General features: G+C 54.8%; 1 protein-coding gene across 3 annotated transcripts in view; it reads left to right on the forward strand.

Moving 5' to 3' along the window:
- Positions 1–21,718, forward strand: part of LOC133355784 (NEDD4-like E3 ubiquitin-protein ligase WWP1) — an 83,712-nt gene that overhangs the window by 39,522 nt on the left and 22,472 nt on the right. For 2 of the 3 annotated variants that reach the window (XM_061573133.1, XM_061573135.1), the window contains exons 2-11: positions 1,387–1,478; positions 13,276–13,426; positions 13,947–14,071; positions 15,157–15,297; positions 15,634–15,787; positions 16,805–16,980; positions 18,221–18,638; positions 19,359–19,454; positions 20,383–20,557; positions 21,620–21,674. In XM_061573133.1, the coding sequence (XP_061429117.1) occupies positions 1,406–1,478; positions 13,276–13,426; positions 13,947–14,071; positions 15,157–15,297; positions 15,634–15,787; positions 16,805–16,980; positions 18,221–18,638; positions 19,359–19,454; positions 20,383–20,557; positions 21,620–21,674 (1,564 nt within the window). In that variant the 5' untranslated portion in view covers positions 1,387–1,405. Of the gene's footprint in view, positions 1–1,382; positions 1,479–13,275; positions 13,427–13,946; positions 14,072–15,156; positions 15,298–15,633; positions 15,788–16,804; positions 16,981–18,220; positions 18,639–19,358; positions 19,455–20,382; positions 20,558–21,619; positions 21,675–21,718 lie in introns of all 3 variants that reach the window. The other variant, XM_061573134.1, reaches the window with a different exon arrangement.

The following is a 21,718-nucleotide window of genomic DNA, read 5'->3' on the forward strand; positions in this document are numbered from 1 at the left end:
TTCCACGTGCTCCCTCCCACTCCCCCAGCCATAATATACTGGATGTGGTGTGCTGGGTGCGGAAATATTTCCCGAGCCACCGGTAGTTTTGAATATGTAGCTCACGACTCGTAGCCGCAGCCACAGTGAGAAAAGTATACTGGATGTGGTGTGCCGGGCGCAGCAATACCGAGTCGCCGGTAGTTTGGAATATTTGTCTCGTAGCTGCAGCCTTCGCGCCACTGTGGTGAGATGTTAACTACCTCGCGTGGTATGCAAGAGATCGTGGGTTCGATCCAGACCCTGACGCCTGTTGTATATTTGGAGCTTGCATGTTCACTCTCCCCGTGGTTGCGTGGTTTTTTACCCGGGTCCTCTGGTTTCCCCCTCCACATTTAGAAACGTTGTGTTTTAGAGTTATTTGGTTGCTATAATTTTCCACGTGCCAAGCCACTTTGTTGGGCTATCATTTGTGGCCAGGCCGCTTCTGAAAAAGAGCTGTACAGCTCAGTGGTAAAATAAATATAGAAACATAGTTTTAGTTTATAGCCAGAGAGCTTTACTGAATGTGGTGTGCCCACCGAGGCAGACCCGGGCTGAAATTCAGCCCTGGATTGGGGGGCCGGGCGGGTGGGGGTGGGGTGGGGGGGGCCACGACGTTCCAGTTGGTTCCCTTGACCGGTGCCCGTGGGCACGCGCTAGAGAGGGGAGGCTCGCACCGCGCAGAACCGACAACCCACAACCGCCCTGCACCGACCTTCGTCGAACTGTGCAGATGTCCCCGGCATAGGGGAAGGGGTGGGGGGGTGTGAGGGGAGGGGCGGGGGGGGGGGAGGTCACGTGGGTGTTGTGTTCGGGGTGCCGTGTGATGATTGCGTGCGGCTGAGCTCGGCTTCCTGGGCTTCAAATTCCCGGCCACGGCTCACGCCTGCGGCGAATCGCATCAGAACTTGTCCGGGCTCAGCCCCCGCGGTCCACTCGGCCAATACCCTCTCGTGCATCGCGTGAACTGTGGCGGGGACTGCGATGATTTATACAAACTGTATGTGCCTGTTATGAAATTGTAGGATTTCTATTTATTTTGCACACTTAGTTTGGGGTGTTAGGCGGGCGGGGGGGGGTGGGGCAAGGGGTTTCTTTGACCCGTGCAACCACATTAAGCCAACGAAAATACACATTTGGTTCCGCTTGTAATAAAGCGAACGATCGAGTTCCCCGAGCGGTCACGTCAACATCAGCGCTGGGGAATCGAAGGCGGCCAGGTGTCGCGGTGCCGGACGACCCGCGGCCGCCCGTCTCGCGCGGCGTGCCGGCGCTTGATGGGTGCTCGCCAACAGCACCTGCCCTGACGGTCTGCTGACATCCGCATGGCGGGGTGGGCGTCGTTGTGCTTGTGTGCGCCTGTAGGGAGCCGCTGTCCCATGCAATGGCTGCTCCGAGACCCTCGTCACGCTACGAAGCGACGCCTGGCTTCGGAAAGTCCCAGCTGCAGGTCACCGGTAAGGCCAGCGCACGCGGGCACACACACGCACACACGCGGGCACACACGCACATGCGGGCACACGCGGGCACACATACGCACACGTGGGCTCACATGCACACGTGTGGCTACACATTCATACGCACACACACTGGACGCACGTACACATTCGCACACGTGGGCACACACGCACACACACGGGCGCACGTACACATACGCACGTACACATGCGCACGTACACATACGCACGCACACACGTGGGCACACATTCATATGCACACACGCGGGCGCACGTACACATACACACGTACACATACGCACGTACACATGCGCACGTACACATACGCACGTACACATAGGCACGTACACATACGCATGCACACGCGTGAGCACACATTCATACGCACACACACGGGCGCACGTACACATCGCACGTACACATACGCATGTACACATACGCACGTACACATACACACGCACATGCGTGAGCACACATTCATACACACACACGTGGGCGCACGTACACATACGCACGTACACATCGCACGTACACATACGCATGTACACATACGCACGTACACATACACACGCACACGCGTGAGCACACATTCATACGCACACACACGGGCGCACGTACACATCGCACGTACACATACGCACGTACACATACGCACGTACACATACACACGCACACGCGTGAGCACACATTCATACACACACACGCGGGCCCATGCATGCACGTACGTGGGCACACGCACACACGCGGAGAGATGGAGTGGGTCGTAATAGTCGTAGACTGCAAATTAATTGTTTAAGAAATGAATTTCCTAACCGGTTATCGGTTTTTTTACTGGGATAAACAACTAAATAGTTGGGAAATAAAGTCTCGCCTCTGGTGTGCGCCCGTATGTTGAACGTACTTTCGCGCCGTACGTGGCCAACCCTGCCAATCGGAGGTGCCGCTGGACGAAGAGGTGACCGTTTATTATGTTGTATTATTTATTATTTTATTATTTCCATTCTACGTGACTTTACCGAAAGAACCAAGAAGATGAAGAGGTGGCCGTTCGAGGGAGGGGCGTGTTGGTGACCATCCTAAACATCGTCATCACCCACGTCACGTGCTGGCCGTGGATTGTTGGGGGGGTTTCCGTCCTTCGCATTTGAGGACGTCTGCCTAGCCGCCATTTTTAAACAGGCCCGAGTAATCGACCTTTTAAAATAATTTAACGATGATTATTTCTCACCTCCCCCCCCCCCCCCCACCGATTGATAAACATCATCGGCCGATCATCCCGGCTCGATTGATTCGCCTTTTCCGCTTGACCGGGCACGTTGAAAAAATACGAAAACGTATCACGTGGCCCAGTGGGCCATTTGTGTAACGAAGCAGTCGCCCTGGTTCCGTTATATGTTGTTCAGATGGTAAAGGTTGGCAAAGCGGGTTGCGGTGCAGGGACGTACGTCACGGTGCATACAAAATCCGCAGTTACGTTTTGTAGGGAGCTGAAAAGATGCGTGTTCCGATGCCCGGGAAATATCGTGTCTGGTTGTCCATCTGTCCATCTGGGGACCCCTCGTGTTAGTCGTGAAAAGTACAATACTAAACTCACCCAGCAGCTCACCAGCATCGAAACTGAACTAACCACACCGTTCACCAGTACTAACCTCACCACACAGCTCATCAACACCGCTACTAAACTCACCACACAGCTCACCAACACCGCTACTAAACTCACCACACAGCTCACCAACACCGCTACTAAACTCACCACACAGATCACCAACACCGCTACTAAACTCGCCACACAGCTCACCAACACCGCTACTAAACTCACCACACAGCTCACCAACACCGCTACTAAACTCACCACACAGCTCACCAACACCGCTACTAACTCACCACACAGCTCACCAACACCGCTACTAACCTCACCACACAGCTCACCAACACCGCTACTAAACTCACCACACAGCTCACCAACACCGCTACTAACCTCACCACACAGCTCACCAACACCGCTACTAACCTCACCACACAGCTCACCAACACCGCTACTAACCTCACCACACAGCTCACCAACACCGCTACTAAACTCACCACACAGCTCACCAACATCGCTACTAAACTCACCACACAGCTCACCAACATCGCTACTAACTCACTACACAGCTCACCAACACCGCTACTAACCTCACCACACAGCTCACCAACACCGCTACTAACCTCACCACACAGCTCACCAACACCGCTACTAACCTCACCACACAGCTCGCCAACACCGCTACTAACCTCACCACACAGCTCACCAACACCGCTACTAACTCACCACACAGCTCACCAACACCGCTACTAAACTCGCCACACAGCTCACCAACACCGCTACTAAACTCACCACACAGCTCACCAACACCGCTACTAAACTCACCACACAGCTCACCAACACCGCTACTAAACTCACCACACAGCTCGCCAACACCGCTACTAAACTCACCACACAGCTCACCAACACCGCTACTAAACTCGCCACACAGCTCACCAACACCGCTACTAACTCAACACACAGCTCACCAACACCGCTACTAAACTCACCACACAGCTCACCAACACCGCTACTAACCTCACCACACAGCTCACCAACACCGCTACTAAACTCACCACACAGCTCACCAACATCGCTACTAAACTCACCACACAGCTCACCAACATCGCTACTAAACTCACCACACAGCTCACCAACACCGCTACTAACTCACCACACAGCTCACCAACACCGCTACTAAACTCACCACACAGCTCACCAACACCGCTACTAACCTCACCACACAGCTCACCAACACCGCTACTAAACTCACCACACAGCTCACCAACACCGCTACTAAACTCACCACAGCTCACCAACACCGCTACTAAACTCGCCACACAGCTCACCAACACCGCTACTAAACTCGCCACACAGCTCACCAACACCGCTACTAACCTCACCACACAGCTCACCAACACCGCTACTCACCTCACCACACAGCTCACCAACACCGCTACTAACCTCACCACACAGCTCGCCAACACCGCTACTAACCTCACCACACAGCTTGCCAACACCGCTACTAACCTCACCACACAGCTGACCATTTATTTCGAACGGCTTTTTGTGTGCGCTAGTTTGTTGTCCTTCCCCCGCACCTCCGATGAGCACGGTTGGCTACGTAGGGTGCGAAGGAAGTTCAACGTGCATGCGTACAGGCATACCAACACCCATGGCCCACATCTGGGTAGTTTGCGAGATTGGTAATGAATCGTTTGGAATATTAAACGCATTGAGTTTGTGCTCATTGCGAGCGTGCGTTACAATGTAAGGAGAGGTCTGCGATGGCGTTCACACTCATTGGTATGGGCGTGCTTCGCCACACGCACATTCATTTGTGCAGTTGGCTCCGCGGAAAACGTTGAGGCTCCCTTAATATATCAGCTTGTCAGCTTGTGTGTGTGTTTACCTGATCCACATAACCCCCCCCCCCCCGTACTCAAATCCCTCCACTGGCTGCTAATGCAACCCTGGATCGATTTCAGCGTCGCACCAACATTTTTTATGATGCCACTCCATGGACTCTCTCCCATCTACCTGTCCCCTCTCGTCTCACTCTGCACCCCTCCACACCCCCACCTACCTCTCCCCTCTCGTCTCACTCTACTCCCCTCCACGCACTCTCCTACCTCTCCCCTCTCATCTCACTCTACTCCCCTCCACGCTCTCTCCTACCTCTCCCCTGTCATCTCACTCTACTCCCCTCCACGCACTCTCCTACCTCTCCCCTCTCATCTCACTCTACTCCCTTCCACGCGCTCTCCTGCCTCTCCCCTCTCATCTCACTCTACTCCCCTCCACGCACTCTCCTGCCTCTCCCCTCTCATCTCACTCTACTCCCCTCCACGCACTCTCCTACCTCTCCCCTCTCATCTCACTCTACTCCCCTCCACTTACTCTCCTACCTCTCCCCTCTCATCTCACTCGACTCCCCTTCACACACTCTCCTACCTCTCCCCTCTCATCTCACTCTACTCCCCTCCACGCACTCTCCTACCTCTCCCCTCTCATCTCACTCTACCCCCCTCCACGCACTCTCATACCTCTCCCCTCTCATCTCACTCTACTCCCCTCCACGCACTCTCATACCTCTCCCCTCTAATCTCACTCTGCTCCCCTCCACGCTCTCTCCTGCCTCTCCCCTCTCATCTCGCTCCACTCCCCTCCACGCACTCTCCTACCTCTCCCCTCTCATCTCACTCTACTCCCCTCCACGCTCTCTCCTACCTCTCCCCTGTCATCTCACTCTACTCCCCTCCACGCACTCTCCTACCTCTCCCCTCTCATCTCACTCTACTCCCCTCCACGCTCTCTCCTACCTCTCCCCTCTCATCTCACTCCATTGCCCACCACGCACTCTCCTGCCTCTCCCCTCTCATCTCACTCTACTCCCCTCCACGCACTCTCCTACCTCTCCCCTCTCATCTCACTTTGCTCCCCTCCACGCTCTCTCCTGCCTCTCCCATCTCATCTCACTCTACTCCCCTCCACGCACTCTCCTACCTCTCCCCTCTCATCTCACTCTACTCCCCTCCACTTACTCTCCTGCCTCTCCCGTCTCATCTCACTCTGCTCCCCTCCACGCACTCTCCTGCCTCTCCCGTCTCATCTCACTCTGCTCCCCTCCACGCACTCTCCTGCCTCTCCCGTCTCATCTCACTCTGCTCCCCTCCACGCACTCTCCTGCCTCTCCCCTCTCATCTCACTCTACTCCCCTCCACGCACTCTCCTGCCTCTCCCCTCTCATCTCACTCTACTCCCCTCCACGCACTCTCCTACCTCTCCCCTCTTGTCTCACTCTACTCCCCTCCACGCACTCTCCTACCTCTCCCCTCTCATCTCACTCTACTCCCCTCCACTTACTCTCCTACCTCTCCCCTCTCATCTCACTCGACTCCCCTTCACACACTCTCCTACCTCTCCCCTCTCATCTCACTCTACTCCCCTCCACGCACTCTCCTACCTCTCCCCTCTCATCTCACTCTACCCCCTCCACGCACTCTCATACCTCTCCCCTCTCATCTCACTCTACTCCCCTCCACGCACTCTCATACCTCTCCCCTCTAATCTCACTCTGCTCCCCTCCACGCTCTCTCCTGCCTCTCCCCTCTCATCTCGCTCCACTCCCCTCCACGCACTCTCCTACCTCTCCCCTCTCATCTCACTCTACTCCCCTCCACGCTCTCTCCTACCTCTCCCCTGTCATCTCACTCTACTCCCCTCCACGCACTCTCCTACCTCTCCCCTGTCATCTCACTCTACTCCCCTCCACGCTCTCTCCTACCTCTCCCCTCTCATCTCACTCCATTGCCCACCACGCACTCTCCTGCCTCTCCCCTCTCATCTCACTCTACTCCCCTCCACGCACTCTCCTACCTCTCCCCTCTCATCTCACTTTGCTCCCCTCCACGCTCTCTCCTGCCTCTCCCATCTCATCTCACTCTACTCCCCTCCACGCACTCTCCTACCTCTCCCCTCTCATCTCGCTCCACTCCCCTCCACGCACTCTCCTACCTCTCCCCTCTCATCTCACTCTACTCCCCTCCACGCTCTCTCCTACCTCTCCCCTGTCATCTCACTCTGCTCCCCTCCACGCACTCTCCTGCCTCTCCCCTCTCATCTCACTCTGCTCCCCTCCACGCTCTCTCCTACCTCTCCCCTCTCATCTCACTCCATTGCCCACCACGCACTCTCCTGCCTCTCCCCTCTCATCTCACTCTACTCCCCTCCACGCACTCTCCTACCTCTCCCCTCTCATCTCACTTTGCTCCCCTCCACGCTCTCTCCTGCCTCTCCCATCTCATCTCACTCTACTCCCCTCCACGCACTCTCCTACCTCTCCCCTCTCATCTCACTCTACTCCCCTCCACTTACTCTCCTGCCTCTCCCGTCTCATCTCACTCTGCTCCCCTCCACGCACTCTCCTGCCTCTCCCGTCTCATCTCACTCTGCTCCCCTCCACGCACTCTCCTGCCTCTCCCGTCTCATCTCACTCTGCTCCCCTCCACGCACTCTCCTGCCTCTCCCCTCTCATCTCACTCTACTCCCCTCCACGCACTCTCCTGCCTCTCCCCTCTCATCTCACTCTACTCCCCTCCACGCACTCTCCTACCTCTCCCCTCTTGTCTCACTCTACTCCCCTCCACGCACTCTCCTACCTCTCCCCTCTCATCTCACTCTACTCCCCTCCACTTACTCTCCTACCTCTCCCCTCTCATCTCACTCGACTCCCCTTCACACACTCTCCTACCTCTCCCCTCTCATCTCACTCTACTCCCCTCCACGCACTCTCCTACCTCTCCCCTCTCATCTCACTCTACCCCCCTCCACGCACTCTCATACCTCTCCCCTCTCATCTCACTCTACTCCCCTCCACGCACTCTCATACCTCTCCCCTCTAATCTCACTCTGCTCCCCTCCACGCTCTCTCCTGCCTCTCCCCTCTCATCTCGCTCCACTCCCCTCCACGCACTCTCCTACCTCTCCCCTCTCATCTCACTCTACTCCCCTCCACGCTCTCTCCTACCTCTCCCCTGTCATCTCACTCTACTCCCCTCCACGCACTCTCCTACCTCTCCCCTGTCATCTCACTCTACTCCCCTCCACGCTCTCTCCTACCTCTCCCCTCTCATCTCACTCCATTGCCCACCACGCACTCTCCTGCCTCTCCCCTCTCATCTCACTCTACTCCCCTCCACGCACTCTCCTACCTCTCCCCTCTCATCTCACTTTGCTCCCCTCCACGCTCTCTCCTGCCTCTCCCATCTCATCTCACTCTACTCCCCTCCACGCACTCTCCTACCTCTCCCCTCTCATCTCACTCTACTCCCCTCCACTTACTCTCCTGCCTCTCCCCTCTCATCTCACTCTGCTCCCCTCCACGCACTCTCCTGCCTCTCCCGTCTCATCTCACTCTGCTCCCCTCCACGCACTCTCCTGCCTCTCCCCTCTCATCTCACTCTGCTCCCCTCCACGCACTCTCTTGCCTCTCCCCTCTCATCTCACTCTACTATTGTATGCCGGGTGTGTAGGCATACATGCCTACAAAATGATTTTTTTGTGGGTGGGGGAGGGTGGTCAACAATTGTTGGAACCCTGTTGGGTCAACTTTTTGTTGGATCAACTTTTTACCCCCACATCTGGGAGAAGGGTGGGGGGGGGCGTCCACTCTCTCTAACTTTTTGATTCAGGCCTTCTTGTCATTTAGTTGACGGACAAATGGACAAACGGAATGCCGGGCTTCTATGATAGATAACACCCGGCGTAGAATCAGCCGGCGTACATACACCGAGCATCGCGGCGTTTAAGACCGCTGAGTGTAGTCCGCTGAAGTGTGAACAGCAGTTTGGCAATTTGATAGGGGAGGCAGAGGAAGAGAGCCCTGGTTAAGGGCAATGTGTCATGCCCCAAGTGAGGCATGTTTTGGCAACTGTTCGTGACAAGATAGGCGTACTGGTATCAGTTTGAGCATTGGCAGGGCTTAAGTGGAGGATGATCGGAACACAGCAATGGAATTGCTGAGATGTTGCGAGATGGTAACCACCACCTCGCCTGGTTTACGGGAGGTCGTGGGTTCAATCCCGACCCTAATGCCTGCTGTATGTTTGGAGTTTGCTTGTCTCTCTCACCGTGGTTGCGTGGATTTTTCTCCGGGTCCTCCGTTTTTTTTTCACTCCACATACGTTTCGAGCATATGCCCGCTATACATTTCCACGTGATAAGCCACTTTTGTTGGGCTATCATTTGTGGCCCGGTTGCTTCTGAAAAGGAGCTGTATTGCTCAGTTGGCCTTACCTGGCAAATGAAAACATAGTTTAGTCTTAGTTTTAATTTCAACATATCTTGCATTTTTTCACAACACATGAAACCCACCCACGTGGTTACGTGCCCCTCCGTGCCGAGACAACCGGGAAGAAAAAGCACGCACACGCATTCTGCAACGCTTCCCCGACACGCGGACGTGATTTTATTTGCGATGATTACGTCACGCCGCCCGACGCGATGACGTCACGCGTAGCGGCCTCATCGGGACAGGAAGTGCGCGTTACCATTTTTGGCCCCTGGGTTTTTTTTCTTGGGAATCCTTTAATCGCTGGGTCTCGCCCTTTAAATCAATCATGCAGCGGGTGTTAGGAGATGTTAACTCCCTCGCCCTGGTATGCAAGAGGTCGTGGGTTCAATCCCGACCCTGACGCCTGCTGCTGTATATTTGGAGTTTGCATGTCTCTCTCTCTCATCATCATGATCACGGTGGCTAGGAGATGTTAACTACCTCGCCTGGTATGCAAGAGGTCGTGGGTTCGATCCCGACCCTGACGCCTGCTGCTGTATATTTGAAGTTTGCGTCTCTCTCTCTCATCATGATCACGGTGGCTTGGAGATGTTAACTACCTCGCTTGGTATACAGGAGGTCGTGGGTTTGATCCCGACCGTGACGCCTGCTGCTGTATATTTGGAGTTTGCGTGTCTCTCTCTCGTCATCATGATCACGGTGGCTAGGAGATGTTAACTACCTCGCCTGGTATGCAAGAGGTCGTGGGTTCGATCCCGACCCTGACGCCTGCTGCTGTATATTTGGAGTTTGCGTGTCTCTCTCTCATCATCATGATCACGGTGGCTAGATGTTAACTACCTCGCCTGGTATGCAAGAGGTCGTGGGTTCGATCCCGACCCTGACGCCTGCTGCTGTATATTTGGAGTTTGCGTCTCTCTCTCTCATCATGATCACGGTGGCTTGGAGATGTTAACCACCTCGCCTGGTATACAGGAGGTCGTGGGTTCGATCCCCAGCCTGACGCCTGCTGCTGTATATTTGGAGTTTGCGTGTCTCTCTCTCATCATGATCACGGTGGCTAGGAGATGTTAACTACCTCGCCTGGTGTACAAGAGGTCGTGGGTTCGATCCCCAGCATGACGACTGCTGCTGTACATTTGGAGTTTGCGTGTCTCTCTCTCTCTCCCCGTGGTCGCGTGGTCTTTTTTCTGATTCCTACGGATTTTTTCCTCCATTTAGAAACGACATCACCCGTTCAGAGTATTTGGCTGTGATACATTTCCAGGTGATGATGAGCCGCTTCGTTGAGCTATCCTTTGTGGCCAATTCGCTTATGAAAATAGAGCTACATAGCTCAGTGGACATTACCTGGTGACATGAAAAATAGTAGTAGTAATATTGGATGATCATTATTAGAGCTGTCATGGACCCCCCCCGCCACCCCCCTCCAATTATCAACTTATGATTATTTTATATATTTGCATCGTTCATGCAAATTGCATCTCTCACAGTCGCAGAGGAGGAACCCCCATACCAAGCTGGAATGCTGCAAGGCGGTGAGCCGGCGGCGTTTGGCTACGTACGCTGCGAAAGAAGTTCAGCATACATGCAATTGCTCTGCAATTCTCTCTATATTAAGATGTTTTCAGCCACCTATTGAGTGTTTCTACACGTGGGAGGAAACCGCAGCAACCCGGAGAAGCCCCACGTTTCTAAGGGGGGGGGGTGGGGGCGGCAACAATTTATCCCACAAGCAGAAAGTTTCACAACATTGCCGCGTGGTGATCCGCTCACCCTCGCTGCCGCCTCCGCAGTGCGGGGGATCACAGGCGGCCACGTGCAGCGAGGCCACCACCGCGGCCCGGCTACAGACAGGCAGACGGTGGGCAGAGCTGACTCGTGACGCCGGAAAGCATTTGAAACGCGTGCGTTCAGTCAATCGCCTGACCTTCATCGTGATTGGTTGGCTACGGAGCATGAACCATCATCGCGCAAACTCCGGTCATCCTCACAGCAGTGGGTTTTTGCCTGACCGTCGAACCAAGACGGTCACCGCATCGCGCGTTCAGATGCGCTTCTGCGGCCGTCTGGAACGCTCTTCCTTCCCATATTAAGAAGCCACTGGGAGCTAAGCACTTTCAAATCTAAATTGAAACGACTCATTTCTTTAGAACTGCCTTTTTTCTGTTAGTTTTTTGTCCTTCCCCCACAACTCCGATCAGCACGGCTGAACACGTACGGTGCGGAAGAATTTAAACGTTCGCGAAGCTGAACGGGGAGGGAGGGGACAGGGAGGGGGGGCGGAAGTGATTTGGCACATCGCATCCCGGATAAACATTCTAGCGTCGAGGATCGCACGAGGAAAAAATAGCAGTGATGCGAGGCCGGGGCAGGGAAGAGCGTTGCGCCAGATATATTTAGGAACCTCTGCACCCCCCCCACCCTCTCCTGGGGCTACACCTGAACTATTGCCAAGCGGCGATGCCCCTTCATTGAAAGGGCGGAAAACGTAACACCTGGAACTAGAAAGTCTTGCGCGTTAAACCTGGAACTTGCGGGTCGTTTTGCCTCCGTGCGAGCAGCGGGGGAAGAAAATAAAATACTCCAAAAAAACCCACTCCCCCCCCTCCTCCCCCACGGGTAAGAGCCATTTGGGGATACTCCCAATTAGTGGGAATTGATTAGCGGGTAATTGTTACTGCGGTGGGAATGGCGGCTCCGCTGTTGACCTTGTCAAGCTCGTTCTGCGACAGGAAAGACTTGGGTGGTCAGGTGACAAGAGGCGATACGTTGCGCTTATCGGAGTCGTCATCATCGTCGTCCGCCACGGTCAAGCCACTGCTGGATCAAGGCCTCCTCAGCCAGGCTACTGCCGTCACGCTACCGCGACGTAACAATTCCGCCCGGCGCCTGCACACGATCCGATCGCGCCGCTCCATCTCCTCCTCGGTGGTCGCCCTCTCTCCCCATGCCTGAGACTAACTGCGTCGTTAGTCTCGGGCATGGGGAGGCCTTGGTCCAGCAGCGGGATAGATCATGCGTGATGATTCAATTGTGATTGGACCAGGAAGGTCTGAACCGGTGGTTCCTTTACTGCAGCCTTGCCATGGTGGTGAGATGTTAACTACCTCGCCTGGTATGCAGGAGGTCGTGGGTTCGATCCCGACCCTGACGATGCCTTCCGTGGTCACGTGGATTTTTCTCCGGGTCCTCCGTTTTTTTCCTCCACATTTAGTAATGTGCGTTGAGAAAATTTGGTTGCTATACATTTCCACGTGAAAAGCCACTTCGTTGGGCTATCCTTTGTGGGCAGGTCGCTTCTGAAAAGAAGCTAAATAGCTCAGTGGGCCTTACCTGGTCAAATAAAAATAGTTAAGTTAGTTAGTTGACCTGGGTGTCCAGTGGCTTGACCTGGGTGTCAGCTCTGTCGTTCTGCACTTAGTTTGGATGAATATATATTGTTTGATTGTTTTCTTTACTTTTTTTGTTTTACCAGGTAATGCCCTATTGAGCTATATAGCTCTTTTTCTAAAACGACCTGGCCACAAATGATAGCTCAACGAAGTGGCTTATCACGTGGAAATGTATAGCCACAACATTCTGAACGCACGTTGATTCTAAACATGCAAACTATGAAATATACAGGCGTCGTCAGGGTTGGGATCGAACCCACGACCTCCTGCATATCAGGCGAGGTAGTTATCATCGCCTAGCTACCGTGGCGCCCACGTATTTACAGTTGGTACCCACCGCAGTATTAACCAGGGCGGCCACCGGGCCCGACCCACAGACCTCTTCAACGAGCGGCAACACTCGCTAGCGCCCCGACGCGTCCACCGCCCTCCCGCCGGATTGTAACTGGGAGAAAACGAGATGGACGCTGAAAATGTCGTCATTGTCATCATCGTCATCATCGTCGTCGTCGTCGTCGTTGTTGTTGTTGCCGACTCTTGCAGTGGTGAGCGCCCGGCTGCGGGAGGTCAAGAAGTCGCTGCTGGGGTCACGTCCGTACGTCGAGCTGGTGGTCGATGGTCAGCCGGAGTCATCCAAGAAGACGGACAAAGTGAACAGCGTCACCCACCCGCGCTGGGATGAGCACTTCACCGTGTACGCAGCCCCCCCCCCTCCCCCCAAACTCCTGCCCCCCTCCCCCTCCCCCATTCGTACGGTTGCTCTCTCACCGTCGCGTCTTGCTCGCCATTGTGTGATCTTCTTCGATGTTTTTTATTATAAATTTTTGGAAAAAAAATTGTAACAAAAAATAATATTTCAGTAGGAGGCCCAGAGAGCGCAAGCTGTGTGACGTAGGGTTTCTCCGACGGTGTTGACGTCATCGGCATCGTCGGCATCGTCATCACAGTCGCGATCGTAGTCGTCATGGTAACCGTCATTCGCCATTCGTTACCTTCGTCTGACATGTGGCCCGCGTGGAAGAGTGGCCCAAAGTACCCTCTCTGGAGCCTCCCCTATTGGAGGCCCCTCCCGCCAGCAGTAGCATGAGCAACGATCAATTGCAGGGCCGCACCTTTATTACCAGTCTCTTCGTCATCGGCCGCGATCCTGCCCACCGTTGTCGCCCCGGTCGCTGCCGAGTGATTTCACCGTTGCGGCCGGCGTGCGTCCCCAGGCTCGTGACGCCGCACAGCAAGGTGGAGCTCCGGGTGTGGAACCACCACGCGCTGCGCTCGGACACGCTCGTCGGCAAGACCATCGTGGAAATCTACGAGGCGCTCAAGAGCAACGAGGGGAAACGTGCGTGCCACCCCCCCCCCGCTTACCGCAGAGTCTCCGTTCGTCAGTCGTCGCGTGTTTTTGTGATACATTTATTCGACGAGGCTGCTGCTGCGTTGGCGGCGGCGCACTTGGTGTAAATGACGGGCCCGTGCCCGCAGCTGCAGCAGCTGCAGTAGCTGCAGCAGCTGCAGCAGCTGCTGCAGCTGCAGCAGCTGCAGCAGCTGCAGCAGCTGCAGCAGCTGCAGCAGCTGCAGCAGCTGCAGCAGCTGCAGTAGCTGCAGCGCCTTTTGGCTCTGCAAAGACAGTGGTCAATGCCTCCCGCGTGCTTTCAGATGTGCTTCTGCGGACGTCTGGAACGCTGTCTCTTCCGATATTAGTAAGCCTCTGGAGCTATGCACTTTAAATCATCTAGTTTGAAAACTCATTTGTTTACATTTGCTTTTTTTGGTTGACTTAGTTGTCCTTCCCCCTCGCCCGCACCTCCGATTAGCACGGTTGGCTACGTACGGTGCGAAAGAAGTTCTACGTACATATACTCATCTGCCCAATCAGGCGCAATGTACGTTTTCATGTTTGTTTAGTTGAGCATGGTTAGAACTTTACGTTCAAATTCTTCGTAGGGGATTGTCACTTTGCCACCAGATCTTACGTAAATTGTTGGCGTTTATCTTCTTGGTTCTTTCGGTAAAGTCACGTAGAAGGGAAGTAATAAAATAATAAAACATAATAAAATAATTCTCACGACGGCTGCTTGCGTTGTGGCCGAAACGTCGTGAGAATTATTTTATTGTTTTATTTTTATTATCTTATTACTTCCCTTCTACGTGACTTTACCGAAAGAACCAAGAAGATGAATCCCTGCAGTCACGAAAGCTTTAAATCGAAATTTGTTGGCGTTTGTTTTGATTTGTCCCGAGATCCATAAAAACGTATTTTGCGATCAAACCGTCAACGCGTCGCGATCCGCCCGCGTATTATGATACACCCCCGTATTACGATCCGCACGCGCATCGGCCACCGCTTGGCTTCAACGTAACGGAACGGCCGGTTGCGACGAGCGATGGAGCGAGAGCTGGTTGTGCCGTGTGCGCGCCGGGGCGCAGTGGAGAACGTGACCTTGAAGCAGACGCTGCGCGGGGACGTCAAGGGTCGCGTGGGCGGCGAGTGCGGGGACCTGGAGATCTGCCTCGACGGGATGATCGTCAGCCTCGACGCGCTGCCCAACGGACGCCTCGTGCCCAACAGTGAGCCACCGCCTGCCACCGCCAACGCCGCTGTCATCGCCGCCACCCACAGACGATGCAGCTACCGCCACAGACGCTGCCGTCACTACCAGCAAAGAACAAAGATCCCCCGTTTTGCTTGAACAGACTTTTGGGGCACGTGCCGTTAGCGAACGCCTATGAAAGCCAGCACAGCACACGAGGGGGTGGGTGGCCCTTGCCTCGCCGTGTAATCGTTTGAGGCCGAGTCGACCTAGCGGAGGCCCAGGAACGGTTTGAATATTCGGCACTGTCATGGTGGTGCCGCGTGGGGTCGTCACGCTCGGTGTGTGTGTGTGTGGCGGTGGCGGCGCGTAGAGCCGATGCAGAACGGGGAGCTCGCGAGAGCGGACATCGGCGCCGGCGGTGGCGGTACGTCATCGTCTTCCGAAACGCCGGGCGACTCCACCGTGCCGGCCACCTCCCCCTCGTCGCCGCCAACCTCGTCCAGCGCTGCCAGGACCAGGCCGCGGTGAGTGCCGATCACCACATGGTGGGGGGGGCGGGGGCCTTCCGTCAAGAGAGTTGGGAGGAAATACCGGCTTCGCCTGAACCCCCAGGGATTGTGAATCCCGGCTAGTCACCCACGTGCCCCCAAGTTTTTATGAGGATCACGCTGACGGCGTCGCCTCGTCCAGAGACGGTGTTTCTATTTGGAGCTCTTGCAGGGCAGCGTCTGGGCCCTTCGTGTTGCAGAACAGCCCGCGGAAAGGATACCATAGAACTACTTCTGACCTCTGGTCCGCACAGTCAGGGGGGCAGCATGTTTCCCACCCGCCCTGCCGCCGAGAATAATGTTCGTCACTTGACGGTCAAACAGATGTATTTTTAATTCTCAGTGCTGAAATATCGGTGAATCTGACGCGTTAAACCAAATCTTAAGTTAAGGTTTTTTTCTTGCCGTTATTGGTGACCGGGCCGAGACCGTTGACTCTTGATGACCCGGCGTAATCACCAGACGGGCGCTAAAACACGGATCTCAGCGACGCCGACTCCAGCGATCTCACCTCTTTGAGCCACCCACTTCTACAGCCGCACCGAGCTACAGCCCCGTTGTTGCCACTCGGTGGCACACGATCGGTTCGGTGGGGTTGGTCCCTCGCGTCCCAATAGCAGGGTCGCAGAACTTGGGCAAATTGTTGCGGTTGGCGTGCCGGTCCTGGCCGCCCTCCTTCCCGCTTGCCTTTGATTTACCCGCACCACTGACCCGCTCTCTCTTTCAGAAACGGAATCTGAATATTTATTTGTACTCTCTCTCGGGGGAGCGAATGATAGCTGCGCGCGTTACAAATCCACACTTTGATTATTATCGACGGCAGGAGAAGCAGTCGCCGTAGGTGAATCGCCCGTTCCTGTCTTTGTCGATTTACTTGTGTGCCGCTCGGCGCGGGGGGGGGGGGGGGGGTGGCGGGTGGCGGGTGGGGCGGTCACTCGTACTCCGACGTCTCTCGACCGCGGCGCGTCTCGATCTTCTCCGCGGCGGGCGCAGGTCGCAGCTGGACGTTTCGGCCACGAGCGGCGGCGGAGGGGCAGCGGACGAAACGGTCGCACCGTCGACACCCGGCGCCACGGGCCTGGCCACAACCTCCACGGCCGCGGCCTCCCCCTCCACGCTCGCAAACAAACTCAGGAAGCCTCCTCGGCCGACGAGCATCCCGTGTAATGGTGAGCCGCCACTAACCCCCACCCCCCCTCTGTTTTTTTTCCCACTGGCACAAACCAAGACACGCCGAGCAGTTGGCTCGCGAGTGGTCGGGTCGTTTCTCCACCGCGGAAGCCGAGCCGAGCCGTGCCGAGCCGTGCCGTGCCGTGCCGCCGATGTCACGTGTGCAGCGGTGAACGAGTCGAGAAAGTCGCGTAGATTTTTCTCCGGGTCCTCCCAGCTTTTTCCCTCTGCATTTACAATCAACGTCACGCGTATTTAGCTATTGTACATTTCCACCTGATGATGATAAGCCGTTCTAGATTTGAAGCTTTCGTGACTGCAAGGATTCATACTCTTAGTTCTTTCGGTAAAGTCACGTAGGTAAAAAATTTAAATGAAAATTAATAAAAACTAAAAATAATAAAATCACGACGTTTCGGAGGCAACACAAGCTTCCATCTTCAGGTGAAACTGTCACAGCAAAAAATCTCTATCAAGTGGAGAGAAGTCCCAAAAGGTACGACCTTATATACTGGTTAAGGGGGGAGGAGCCAGGAAGGGCCGCCGGAGAGGAGGAGTTGTGAGGTGGTCAGTACTGCTGCTGAAAATGAGCCTTTGTAATGCAGATGGCATATGTAGATAAGCCAGCTATGATTAAGCCGCCTTTTGTTATGCTGCTGGATGATAAGCCGCTTCGTTGAGCTATCATTTCTGGCCAGGTCACTCATGCATAACCGCTATATGGCTCAAACAGTTTAGTTTAAAATAAAATAGTTTCGTTTTTAGTTTCCTTCGTCTTAGGGGACCACCCACAGAAGCGGATATCAGAGTTGCCTCTGAGTGAGATCACGATATGTATTATTCTATCCCGGCACTGGAGGGGCAGCACTTTTCCCACTGGCTCAGCATTTTGAGAGTGAGATTCATTGCGTGTGACGGTCAACCTGACGTTTATTTTATATTTCTCAGAGCTGGAATTGAGGAAATGTAAGATTCGGAACTAATTTTAATGCTTCTCCGCTTGGTCATTGGTGAGCAGGCTGGGAAGCAGATTCAATCGCAGTTCGGTCTTTGTGCGAGTCTGTGGGTCTCCGTGTCAGTCAATCATGGCCATGCAAAGACCATCCACTCTGTTTGACCTCAGGCAGTGGCTGAAACCCAGATTCAGACCCAGCACCTCTGCCGCACAGGCTCAGTGCTCCGAGGCCTCCTCTCAAGCTTCTACTGTTTGTGCCCCCTGCCCTCCGCGCCGGCTTCCAGTTAACGGCGACGCCGCGTCTCCCCCATCGTCGTCGTCCACTTCCTCTGCGCAAGCCGCAGCTTCGGCGGCGACGGATGCGCAGCAAGCGGCAACGCCCTCCGGCGCGCCGGTGGCGTCTGCGGCATCGGTGGCGGCTGCCGTCTCGGCGGGCGCCGTCTTGGGGCCGCCAACCTCTCCCCCGACGCTCGCCGCCGACCAGCAGGGGCCGTCGCCGCCGCTGGCGCCGTCGCCGGCACCGCCGCCGCCGGCGCTGCCGCTTCAGCCGCCACCGCACACCGCCGGCTCCTCGTCGGATGCAGACGGCGCCCCGAACTCGGAGGCCGGGCCGCCACCGCCGCCGCCGCCAATACAGGCCGACGGCTGCCCCGTGGGGGAGATGCAGAGTCCCGAAGTTTGCCAAGGCCCTCTGCCGGCCAAGTGCGTTGAATCAGAATCTTCATTCATCCCGGAAGAATCCGATGAGCTATGAAGCTCGATTTCATGATAGTGTTTTTTTGGGTTAGATCGGGTAAATAATTTTTCAATTAAATTATGGATGATGTTGGTCGCGGAAGTCTGCGTGTTAAGCTCGATTTCGCGGATGTCCAGCAGTTGAGATCGTTGTGCGTGGTGCCTTCGGCACAGGAGGGGGTGGGGGGTTGTGAGGTTAACAGCAAAAGTTTTGCGTGATGTGGCGATGCTGGGACATGGCTTGCGCTATGAGGGACGCTGCCACCGTGGTGTCGATGGTTAGCGGCCCACAACGGCGCAAGTTGCTTAAATACCCCCGCAGCCCCCCCCCCTTCCCCAACTGTCCCTGTGTCCACCCAGCGGTGTAAATGGATACAACCGCAGTTCGGTAGATTGGCAGGTCGTGTGCGAGTGGAGTGAAGTGTGATTAATGTGACCTCTTACGAGACGTCAGGCCAGCGTGGAAGAGTAGGCCCAAAACAGTCTCGGGAGGGTCCTTCTAGAGAGGCTCTACTTTTGTGGGGATGCCCTTCTTCCGCGAGCAGTGGCCTCTATGTATGGACATATGTTGAACTTCTTTCATGCCGTACGTAGCCAACCGTGCTAATGCGTGAAATGCAAGTCCGGAAGCGATGCAACCGGCCCTCTAACTCTGTCGACGTGGTGGCTAATGCGTGTGTGTGGCAGCTGGGAGCAGAGGACAGACCCTCACGGGAGGACGTATTACGTGGACCACAACACCCGCACCACCACGTGGGAGAGGCCGCAACCACTGCCGCTTGGGTGAGTGACAGCGATTTGTGATTTTTTTTTTTTACAGAGACCGCCGCCGCCGCTCTCCTCCACTCACTCCAACATTGCACCACCCCACCCCCAGCGGCAGCTGTCCCTGTGTGGCACACGGTGGATTCTGGCACCTGGCCTCGCGAAACGAGCAGTATTCTGCCAGAGCAGGGGGCGATGATTGCTGCCCAATTTTCTGGCAACGTTGCAATCCCAACGAAATAATCCCTAAAAATAAATCGTTCATTCACACAGTCGAGTGAGTCAGAGCAGCCCACGATACAACGGCTGCGTAAATCAATTCAGAAATACGTGAAAAAATATATAGGGGAAAGGTGGTAAGGGCTCCAATACAATGCCAGAGGGGGGGAGGGAAGAGGTGGGGGGTCAGATACTGCCGTTATAAACAACGAAATGCAACACGTAGGTTTTCGCGACCAATATTATTCATAATCAACGTTTTTGGGTTAGATCGTGTTATTTATAAATGTGTCGTAACCCTCCACCACCTGACACGGTCAATCAGCAAAAAAAGTGTCACGTTGACAAAAGACAAATATTTCACTACTTTAGCAGTGACCGGGAGCAAGAGTAGAGCCTCACCATTCTGGGGAATTGCCCGATGATGCTGGATGCAATTACCAGCGAAACGTCGTGCTACTCAAAAAATTGTTAATGTTGTGGTTTCACGCTTCAACACACCGGTGGGCTAAAGCAGTGAACTATTTTGTCTTTTGTCAACGGGACACTTTGTTTGCTGATTGGCCGTGTCGGGTGGTGGAGGGTTACGACACATTTATAAATAACGCAGCGATCTAACCCAAAAACGTTGATTATGAACGAAATGCAAACCCGCGCACGTCGCAAGAGCTTACGCGACGACCTTTTGACCCGCTCCGCCATATACCGTCACCGCCGATGCCCGCAGGTGGGAGCGGCGCGTGGACCCGCGGGGACGCGTGTACTACGTGGACCACAACACGCGCACTACCACGTGGCAGCGTCCCACCATGGAGTCGGTGCGCAACTTCGAGCAGTGGCAGATCCAGCGCAACCAGCTGCAGGGTGCCATGCAGCAGTTCAACCAGCGCTACCTCTACCAGGTGGGGGTTCGGTGGGGGGGGGGGGTCCCGGTCATCGGTTGAAATTTTTGTCGTCTTGTTTTAAATGCCTTCTCTAAGATTGACGGTGTCGGTGTGTTGTTTTTAGCGCTGTCGGGCCCCGTCTGTGTGTCTGTCCGTCCGTCTCTCTTGTCCGTGACTTGGGCTCACGATAACGGTCGTGCAGACGATACGATACGAATGAAACGTAGGGATCGACCTTGATGAAAAAATATAAGTACGGCCTGCTCTCCTGTAACGCGTTATCATGAATAACATGTCATGTAGGGTAAAACACAGTCCGCGATAACACGTGAGATGCGTACGCAGGCTGAACAAAGACTGAGGCACGTGGGTAGCATCTAGAAGTATCGATCGCGTTGTGTACAGTCCGTATCCGCGTTGTTATAAAAAACGTGTTCCGTGATGCACTCGTCGCGTTATATCCACATCGCGCTGTGAAAACAACACGCGTTGCAGGAGAACAAGGCCGCAAGTCAAAAATAAATAAAAACACACGAAATATCTTGACTTAAAGCTTTCGTGACTGCAGGAATTCATATTCTTTGCGTCTTTCGGTAGAGTCACGTAGATAGGTTCAAAGAAAATAACCAAAAATTACAAAAAACATCGACTTTTCGATCGCAACACAAGCGTTCGTCATCAGGAACGCTTGTGTTGCGATCAAAACATCGTCGTTTTTTTGTTGTTTTTTGTTATTTTATTTGAACCTCTCTTCGTGACTTTACCGAAAGACCCAAAGAATCCGCACAAAAAAATTGACAAAATTAACGGTCAAAGGTTTTCCCCAAAGCTTTGCGATTTTTAAAGAAACGGGTCAGCCCCCTACACGTGCCCGCGGCCGCCTCTCGCCCTGCCGCTCGTGAAACCAACGTCGTTCGCCGCCGCCGATGAAAACGCTTCACCGCGGACGAACTCTCGGCGTCGCGCGAGCGCTCGCGGTGTCCGCCCGTGCGTGCGTGCGGGACCTCCCCCCACCACCCACCCACCCCTCCTCCCCCGCTGTATTGTTGAGCGTGCGCTCCGTTGTTGTTGTGTGCGCAGACCGCCACTGCTGCGGCTGAGAATGACCCCCTGGGTGCCCTGCCCGGAGGCTGGGGTAAGTTGAACCCCGACTTCTCAACAACAACAACAACAAAAACA

The sequence above is a fragment of the Lethenteron reissneri genome, chromosome 52 (genome assembly GCF_015708825.2).
Source record: "Lethenteron reissneri isolate LAM-NWPU_2019-01 chromosome 52, ASM1570882v1, whole genome shotgun sequence".
Classification (NCBI taxonomy): domain Eukaryota; kingdom Metazoa; phylum Chordata; class Hyperoartia; order Petromyzontiformes; family Petromyzontidae; genus Lethenteron; species Lethenteron reissneri.